The sequence below is a fragment of the Oncorhynchus tshawytscha genome, unplaced genomic scaffold (assembly GCF_018296145.1).
Source record: "Oncorhynchus tshawytscha isolate Ot180627B unplaced genomic scaffold, Otsh_v2.0 Un_contig_3002_pilon_pilon, whole genome shotgun sequence".
NCBI lineage: Eukaryota > Metazoa > Chordata > Actinopteri > Salmoniformes > Salmonidae > Oncorhynchus > Oncorhynchus tshawytscha.
This window is the reverse complement of record NW_024609486.1, coordinates 60001-69594: the sequence shown is the minus strand read 5'-3', so window position 1 is coordinate 69594 and position 9594 is coordinate 60001. Positions and strand designations below refer to the sequence as shown.

The 9594-nt window shown below is 41.8% G+C and overlaps 1 protein-coding gene across 1 annotated transcript in view; it reads left to right on the top strand.

Moving 5' to 3' along the window:
* The first annotated feature begins 213 nt into the window (after positions 1-213).
* LOC121844962 (protein sidekick-2-like) overlaps positions 214-9594 on the top strand; it is a 48417-nt gene continuing 39036 nt past the window's right edge. The window contains exon 1 of the mRNA XM_042315505.1: positions 214-369. Within this exon, the coding sequence (XP_042171439.1) occupies positions 233-369 (137 nt within the window). The 5' untranslated portion in view covers positions 214-232. The remainder of the gene's footprint in view (positions 370-9594) is intronic.

The following is a 9594-nucleotide window of genomic DNA, read 5'->3' as shown; positions in this document are numbered from 1 at the left end:
CACACACTCTCTCCCCTTCCAAATATTCTCTCCCCTCTCGCTCTCTTAAATTAAATTAAATCCATTTCGTTTCCCTAAATGTGCATGTCATATCAGTAATATGTAATACCAAATAATCTTGAAGTCTTAGAAGTTCAAAGTACAATTGTATAAATTGTCCCTCTCTCCATCCCTCTCCCTTCCATTCTCCCCTTCCTCCCCCTCTGTAGATGACGTTCCTCCCTACTTTAAGATGGAGCCAGTCCAGACCCAGGTTCATCTGGAGCGTAACAGACTGGTTCTTACCTGTATGGCTGAGGGCAGCTGGCCTCTGGAGTTTAAATGGCTCTACAACGCCACTGAGCTCACGCGCTTCTCTCTGGAGTACAGGTGAGGTTCAGACCTACAGGTACACAGAGGTACACACTTCTCTCTGGAGTACAGGTGAGGTTCTGACCTACAGGTACACAGAGGTACGCGCTTCTCTCTGGAGTACAGGTGAGGTTCAGACCTACAGGTACACAGAGGTACACACTTCTCTCTGGAGTACAGGTGAGGTTCAGACCTACAGGTACACAGAGGTACGCGCTTCTCTCTGGAGTACAGGTGAGGTTCAGACCTACAGGTACACAGAGGTACACACTTCTCTCTGGAGTACAGGTGAGGTTCAGACCTACAGGTACACAGAGGTACACACTTCTCTCTGGAGTACAGGTGAGGTTCAGACCTACAGGTACACAGAGGTACACACTTCTCTCTGGAGTACAGGTGAGGTTCAGACCTACAGGTACACAGAGTTACACACTTTTCTCTGGAGTACAGGTGAGGTTCAGACCTACAGGTACACAGAGGTACACACTTCTCTCTGGAGTACAGGTGAGGTTCAGATCTATCTCCAGATTTATCTACAGGTTCAGATTTATCTCCAGGTTCAGATCTATCTCCAGGTTCAGATCTATCTCCAGGTTCAGATCTATCTCCAGGTTCAGATCTATCTCCAGGTTCAGATCTATCTCCAGGTTCAGATCTATCTCCAGGTTCAGATCTATCTCCAGGTTCAGATCTATCTCCAGGTTCAGATCTATCTCCAGGTTCAGATCTATCTCCAGGTTCAGATCTATCTCCAGGTTCAGATCTATCTCCAGATATATCTCCAGGTTCAGATATATCTCCAGATATATCTCCAGGTCCAGATATATATCCAGGTTCAGATATATCTCCAGGTGCAGATATATATCCAGGTTCAGATATATATCCAGGTTCAGATATATATCCAGGTTCAGATATATCTCCAGGTGCAGATATATATCCAGGTTCAGAGCTATCTCCAGGTACAGAGCTATCTCCAGATATATCTCCAGGTTCAGATCTATCGCCAGGTTCAGATCTATCTCCAGATCTATCTCCAGGTTCAGATCTATCTCCAGATATATCTCAAGGTTCAGATCTATCTCCAGGTTCAGCTCTATCTCCAGATCTATCTCCAGGTTCAGATCTATCTCCAGATCTATCTCCAGGTTCAGATCTATCTCCAGATATATCTCAAGGTTCAGATCTATCTCCAGGTTCAGCTCTATCTCCAGATCTATCTCCAGGTTCAGATCTATCTCCAGATATATCTCCAGGTTCAGATCTATCTCCAGATCTATCTCAAGGTTCAGATCTATCTCCAGGTTCAGCTCTATCTCCAGATATACATGTATATCCAGAGTTAACTAACAGGCCAGGCTGAGGCGTGTTACTAAGGGGAGAGTTAACTAACTGGTAAGGGTTGAGGCATGTTACTAAGGGGAGAGTTAACTTCATTGGGATAGGGGCAGCATTTTCACTTTTGGATGAGCGTGCCCAGAGCACGCTTTTGGATAGAAAATACTCTAAAGTTTCTAAAACTGTTTGAATGGTGTCTGTGAATATAACGGAACACATATGGCAAAACCCTGAGAAAAATCCAACCAGGAAGTGGGAAATCTGAGGTTTGTAGTTTTTCATAGCTTGGCCTATCGAATATACAGTGTCTATGGGGTTAAATTGCACTTCCCAAGGCTTCCATTAGATGGAAACTTGAAGAAACTTGTTTGAGGCTCCTACTATAAAGGAGGGGGAATGAGGGCTCTTTGAGTCAGTGGTCTGGCAGAGTGTCACAGGCTCGTGGCACGCGGTCACGAGAGAATTAGCTTTCGTTCCATTGCTTTTCTACAGACAATGGAATTCTCTGGTTGGAACATTACTGAACATTTATGATAAGAGCATCCTAAAGATTTGATTCTATACATCGTTTGATATGTTTCTACGACCAGTAATCTAACTTTTTGTAACTTTCGTCCGACCTTTCCGCTGGAAGTTGCACACGCGTTGCGATTTGTTTACCAAATGCCCTAACAAAAGGAGGTATATGGATATAAATGATGAACTTTATCGAACAAATCAAACATTTATTGTGGAACTGGGATTCCTGGGAGTGCATTCTGATGAAGATCATCAAAGGTAAATGAATATTTCTAATGCTATTTCTGACTAATGTTGACTGCACAACATGGAGGATATTTATTTTGGCTGGTTTGGGCTCTGAGCTCCGTACTCAGATTATTGCATGGTATGCTTTTTCGTAAAATAATAAATAAATCTGACATAGCGGTTGCTGTGTGCATTTGCAATATGTTTCAATGGGCATTTACAATAACAAATAAGTTTCGGCTCGATAGGTCATTCGTTGCCCGAGCAAGACCTTAATTGGTGCTGAAATCCACTTTATTCCATGCCTTGCTACGGGGTCCTTGAATGAGCTATCGGACAGAAACGTTGGGGTTCGTCTCTATGGGCCGAGCCGGTTTCAATGCACCTAGTCTTGCAACTCTGGGACTTTTCTAAATGTCGTCATTTTCGTAATGGTCAAAATGAATTGAAGTCATTGCAAATGTACGAGGCCGTTTCTCGGTCCGAGAACCTTCTAGAGCCACATAACTCACCACGCACTATCGACCTGAGGTCTAGAACAGGTTTCTAAAGTTTCAGAAATCTAGGTCTGACGGTTCTTTTTTAGTTTGAACAAAGGTAACTATTGCAGGCACTGTCTGTCTCTACGCACCCTGGTTTAATGCTACACGGTCAAGGTTAGGCTTGCACAGATCGGGAGGACCTCTGAGGTCAAATTGTGCTTCTCACCCTAAAGGTTCTCCCACTGTCACCAAAAAGAAAAGAAAATGTAGGTCCAGGCTTAATTTTGGGCCTACTTTTTTCACGGTCGCTGCACTCAGAGCGAGCTACAGTCAAACGGGGCATCTTGTTGAGAATCCTTGAGAATATGGAAATGCCATTGCAGGCTCTTGTATGTCTTTAAGCACCGCACTTTGTCACTCCATCCTTGCTGTGTGTGTGTGTGTGTGTGTGTGTTCTGTTGGGAGAAATGACTGATTTACAGTTCAAGTTTTGAAAAGATCAGACCTTTTTAACCCTTCGAAACCGCACCTATGACACCATTTTAAGGCACTTCCGGTTTACACAGGAAGCTGAAAGTGAACACATATCCTCCTTGGCATAGGCACTTATAGAATTTTTAGTTTTAAGTCTTTACGTTAAGAACTGACTTACTTACCGAGGGTTTAGTAAGTGTGTGTTACAGAAATCTCGCAGAGCTCCGAAGCACACTTTAAAAAGATTAGTATGAACACGCTGCAACTGGATCTGTAACTTAAAAAAAAAAACTATTTTTGAACATCACCAATTTGATTTCTCTTAAATGACGATAGATAAATGGCTGGTTCTCTTTTTAGTGACACCGTAGGTTCATTTCCTTTGATGTGAAGCGGAAAAATTGTTGCTCTATTTTCATTTATGACCTTTAATCCCAGAAAAATGCCCATAACTCAAAAACCGTTGAGGCCTAGACACCATCTTGGGGCGGCAGGGTAGCCTAGTGGTTAGAGTGTGGGACTAGTAACTGAAAGGTTGCAAGTTCAAATCCCCGAGCTGACAAGGTACAAAACTGTTGTTCTGCCCCTGAACAGGCAGTTAACCCACTGTTCCTAGGCCATCATTGAAAATAAGAATTTGTTCTTAACTGACTTGCCTAGGTAAACAAATAAAAATCTTGTTCGGGGCCAACTGCCTATTATGCCAAACCTATGCTCATCAAGTTTCGTCTTCGAAATCCTTTCCGTTTAGGAGATAAGGTCACGTTGTGATTGGTGATGTTTTGTACATTTGCAATATGATTCCATTCGCCTCTTGTGGGATTTACTGGGAGAGCGGAAAAATGACCAAAATTTGAAAATGTTATAAAACGGAAACCGAATGTCCGAGAGAGTTCGCTTGATGACTTCCTGGAATATCCGGCCCTGCCGCACGGCCCATCCGCAAATTTTATAAACGTTGTTGGACGTCTAGTAAGGGACCGTACATTTGCAATGTGGACTTTCTCACTAACCATATGGCAAGTGTCAAAATGTTCCCTTAAGGTATGTTAGATCACCAAATCCAAAAAAAACACAGCCATTTTTCCCAGCCAAAGATAGTCACAAAAGCAGAAATAGAGATAAAATTAATCACTAACCTTTGATAATCTCCATCAGATGACACTCGTATTACATCATGTTACACAATACATTTATGTTTTGTTTGATAATATGCATATTTATATCCACATATTTCGGTTAACCTTGGCGCCATGTTCAGAAATGACTCCAAAATATCCGGAGTAATTACAGAGAGCTACTCCAGATAACAGAAATACTCATCATAAACTTTGACAAAAGATACATGTTTTACATATAATTAAAGATACACTGGTTCTTAATGCAACCGCTGTGTCAGATTTTTTTTTTTAACGTTAATGCAATAATCTGAGGCGACGCTCAGACGTAAATATATTTCTCTGCCATGTTGGAGTCAACAGAAATTCGAAATTACATCATAAATATTCCCTTACCTTTTATGATCTTTCATCAGAATGCAGTGCAAGGAATCCTAGTTCCGCAATAAATCGTTGTTTTGTTCCATAATGTCCATTACTAGTGTCCAATTAGCTACTTTTACTAGCACGTTTAGTTCACATGTCCAAAAGCGGGCGCTGGTCCAGACGAACTCGGACGAAAACTGCCCCCGGGCAGGGGAGAGTTAACTAACAGGCAGGTTGAGTCATGTTACTAAGGGGAGAGTTAACTAACAGGCAGGTTGAGTCATGTTACTAAGGGGAGAGTTAACTAACAGGCAGGTTGAGGTGTGTTACTAAGGGGAGAGTTAACTAACAGGCAGGTTGAGGTGTGTTACTAAGGGGAGAGTTAACTAACAGGCAGGTTGAGTCATGTTACTAAGGGGAGAGTTAACTAACAGGCAGGTTGAGGTGTGTTACTAAGGGGAGAGTTAACTAACAGGCAGGTTGAGTTGTTACTAAGGGGAGAGTTAACTAACAGGCAGGTTGAGTCATGTTACTAAGGGGAGAGTTAACTAACAGGCAGGTTGAGGTGTGTTACTAAGGGGAGAGTTAACTAACAGGCAGGTTGAGGTGTGTTACTAAGGGGAGAGTTAACTAACAGGCAGGTTGAGTCATGTTACTAAGGGGAGAGTTAACTAACACAGGTTGAGTCATGTTACTAAGGGGAGAGTTAACTAACAGGCAGGTTGAGTGTGTTACTAAGGGGAGAGTTAACTAACAGGCAGGTTGAGGTGTGTTACTAAGGGGAGAGTTAACTAACAGGCAGGTTGAGGTGTGTTACTAAGGGGAGAGTTAACTAACAGGCAGGTTGAGTCATGTTACTAAGGGGAGAGTTAACTAACAGGCAGGTTGAGTCATGTTACTAAGGGGAGAGTTAACTAACAGGCAGGTTGAGGTGTGTTACTAAGGGGAGAGTTAACTAACAGGCAGGCTGAGTCATGTTACTAAGGGGAGTGTTAACTAACAGGCAGGTTCAGTCATGTTACTACTAACAGGCAGGTTGAGGTGTGTTACTAAGGGGAGAGTTAACTAACAGGCAGGTTGAGGTGTGTTACTAAGGGGAGAGTTAACTAACAGGCAGGTTCAGTCATGTTACTAAGGGGAGAGTTAACTAACAGGCAGGTTGAGGTGTGTTACTAAGGGGAGAGTTAACTAACAGGCAGGTTGAGGTGTGTTACTAAGGGGAGAGTTAACTAACAGGCAGGCTGAGGTTGAAGCTCTAAATATCCCCCCTGTTATTCATCTTCTGTAATTACTGTTCTACACAGGGACTCTTAGGGCCATTTAGTTGGGACTAATGCCTCTCTTGTTTTCCATTTTTATTCATTTCCAAACACAATTTTATGGATTTATTCAGGAAAAATGTGTCTCTGTATCTCCCTGGAGATATCCTGTCTTGTTTCTAAAGGAGGGAGGGGTGGGGGGTGATTTATTCTGATTTAAAACACCTTCCTGTGCCTGTACTCAGTTACAGAGCGGTCACATTACCATTAACAGGTGACAGTTTGAGTTCCATAACACATTCATTCTGATTTTCATTCTGTTACAATTTCTGTGTAAACTTCCCTCTAGTCTTTTACAGTCCATGAAAGAAATGAAATATAGTTTTTTCTTGCAGGATGTTTTTGTGTTTGTTTGTCGTCATGGTTGCAGTTGAACAATGTTTATTTCGTTGAGATACTACTTTACTTTACCCATGGTTTACCATAGCAACAGTAATATCACAGCTACAGGGTGAATGATGTTTACTTCGTTGAGATTCTGCTTTACTTTACCCATGGTTTACCATAGCAACAGTAATATCACAGCTACAGGGTGAATGATGTTTACTTCGTTGAGATTCTGCTTTACTTTACCCATGGTTTACCATAGCAACAGTAATATCACAGCTACAGGGTGAATGATGTTTATTTCGTTGAGATACTACTTTACTTTACCCATGGTTTACCATAGCAACAATAATGTCACGTTCACAGTATTGAGACAGCAAAACCAATAGCTTTTCATTGGCCAGCATGGTGGGTGTGTTGCTCTTCTAATCTGAGTCTAAAATGACACCCTAGCCTATATAGTGCACTGCTGTTGACCAGAGCTCTATGGACCCTGGTGAAAAGTAATCCACTGAATAGGGCATAGTGTGCCATTTGGCACTGACCCATAGCGTTCTATTTGCCAGGCAGGCAGCATCGTGGTGGGGTATTGCTCGTCTTCTCTTCCATTCCTCTCTCCCTCCACAAACAATGAATGACAGGGATTTTGCTGAACATGAACTTTAAGACGAGTGTTTCCATTTCTGCCGGTGCATTCAGAGCTGCTGTTAATGGAATCTCTCTCATTCAATTCAATTCAATTCAAGGGCTTTATTGGCATGGGAAACATGTGTTAACATTGCCAAAGCAAGTGAGGTAGACAACATACAAAGTGAATATATGAAGTGAAAAACAATCAAAATTAACAGTAAACATTACACATACAGAAGTTTTTAAACAATAAAGACATTACAAATGTCATATATATATATATATACAGTGTTTTAACAATGTACAAATGGTTAAAGGACACAAGATAAAATAAATAAGCATAAATATGGGTTGTATTTACAATGGTGTTTGTTCTTCACTGGTTGCCCTTTTCTCGTGGCAACAGGTCACAAATCTTGCTGCTGTGATGGCACACTGTGGAATTTCACCCAGTAGATACGGGAGTTTTTCAAAATTGGATTTGTTTTCGAATTCTTTGTGGATCTGTGTAATCTGAGGGAAATATGTCTCTCTAATATGGTCATACATTGGGCAGGAGGTTAGGAAGTGCAGCTCAGTTTCCACCTCATTTTGTGGGCAGTGAGCACATAGCCTGTCTTCTCTTGAGAGCCATGTCTGCCTATGGCGGCCTTTCTCAATAGCAAGGCTATGCTCACTGAGTCTGTACATAGTCAAAGCTTTCCTTAATTTTGGGTCAGTCACAGTGGTCAGGTATTCTGCCACTGTGTACTCTCTGTTTAGGGCCAAATAGCATTCTAGTTTGCTCTGTTTTTTTGTTAATTACTTGACACATTGGAAAGAATTATCTTTTTGTTTTCTCATGATTTGGTTGGGTCTAATTGTGCTGTTGTCCTGGGGCTCTGTAGGGTGTGTTTGTGTTTGTGAACAGAGCCCCAGGACCAGCTTGCTTAGGGGACTCTTCTCCAGGTTCATCTCTCTGTAGGTGATGGCTTTGTTATGGAAGGTTTGGGAATCGCTTCCTTTTAGGTGGTTATAGAATTTAACTGCTCTTTTCTGGATTTTGATAATTAGTGGGTATCGGCCTAATTCTGCTCTGCATGCATTATTTGGTGTTCTACGTTGTACACTGAGGATATTTTTGCAGAATTCTGCGTGCAGAGCCTCAATTTGGTGTTTGTCCCATTTTGTGAAGTCTTGGTTGGTGAGCGGACCCCAGACCTCACAACCATAAAGGGCAATGGGCTCTATGACTGATTCAAGTATTTTTAGCCAAATCCTAATTGGTATGTTGAAATTTATGTTCCTTTTGATGGCATAGAATGCCCTTCTTGCCTTGTCTCTCAGATCGTTCACAGCTTTGTGGAAGTTACCTGTGGCGCTGATGTTTAGGCCAAGGTATGTATAGTTTTTGTGTGCTCTAGGGCAACAGTGTCTAGATGGAATTTGTATTTGTGGTCCTGGTGACTGGACCTTTTTTGGAACACCATTATTTTGGTCTTACTGAGATTTACTGTCAGGGCCCAGGTCTGACAGAATCTGTGCATAAGATCTAGGTGCTGCTGTAGGCCCTCATTGGTTGGTGACAGAAGCACCAGATCATCAGCAAACAGCAGACATTTGACTTCGGATTCTAGCAGGGGGAGGCCGGGTGCTGCAGACTTTTCTAGCGCCCGCGCCAATTCGTTGATATATATGTTGAAGAGGGTGGGGCTTAAGCTGCATCCCTGTCTAACCCCACGACCCTGTGTGAAGAAATGTGTGTGTTTTTTGCCAATTTTAACCGCACACTTGTTGTTTGTGTACATGGATTTTATAATGTTGTATGTTTTACCCCCAACACCACTTTCCATCAGTTTGTATAGCAGACCCTCATGCCAAATTGAGTCAAAGGCTTTTTTGAAATCAACAAAGCATGAGAAGACTTTGCCTTTGTTTTGGTTTGTTTGGTTGTCAATTAGGGTGTGCAGGGTGAATACATGGTCTGTTGTACGGTAATTTGGTAAAAAGCCAATTTGACATTTGCTCAGTACATTGTTTTCATTGAGGAAATGTACGAGTCTGCTGTTAATGATAATGCAGAGGATTTTCCCAAGGTTACTGTTGACACATATTCCACGGTAGTTATTGGGGTCAAATTTGTCTCCACTTTTGTGGATTGGGGTGATCAGTCATTTTTCCAAATATTGGGGAAGATGCCAGAGCTAAGTATGATGTAAAAGAGTTTTAGTATAGCCAATTGGAATTTGTTGTCTGTATATTTGATCATTTCATTGAGGATACCATCAACACCACAGGCCTTTTTGGGTTGGAGGGTTTTTATTTTGTCCTGTAACTCATTCAATGTAATTGGAGAATCCAGTGGGTTCTGGTAGTCTTTAATAGTTGATTCTAAGATCTGTATTTGATCATGTATATGTTTTTGCTCTTTATTCTTTGTTATAGAGCCAAAAAGATTGGAGAAGT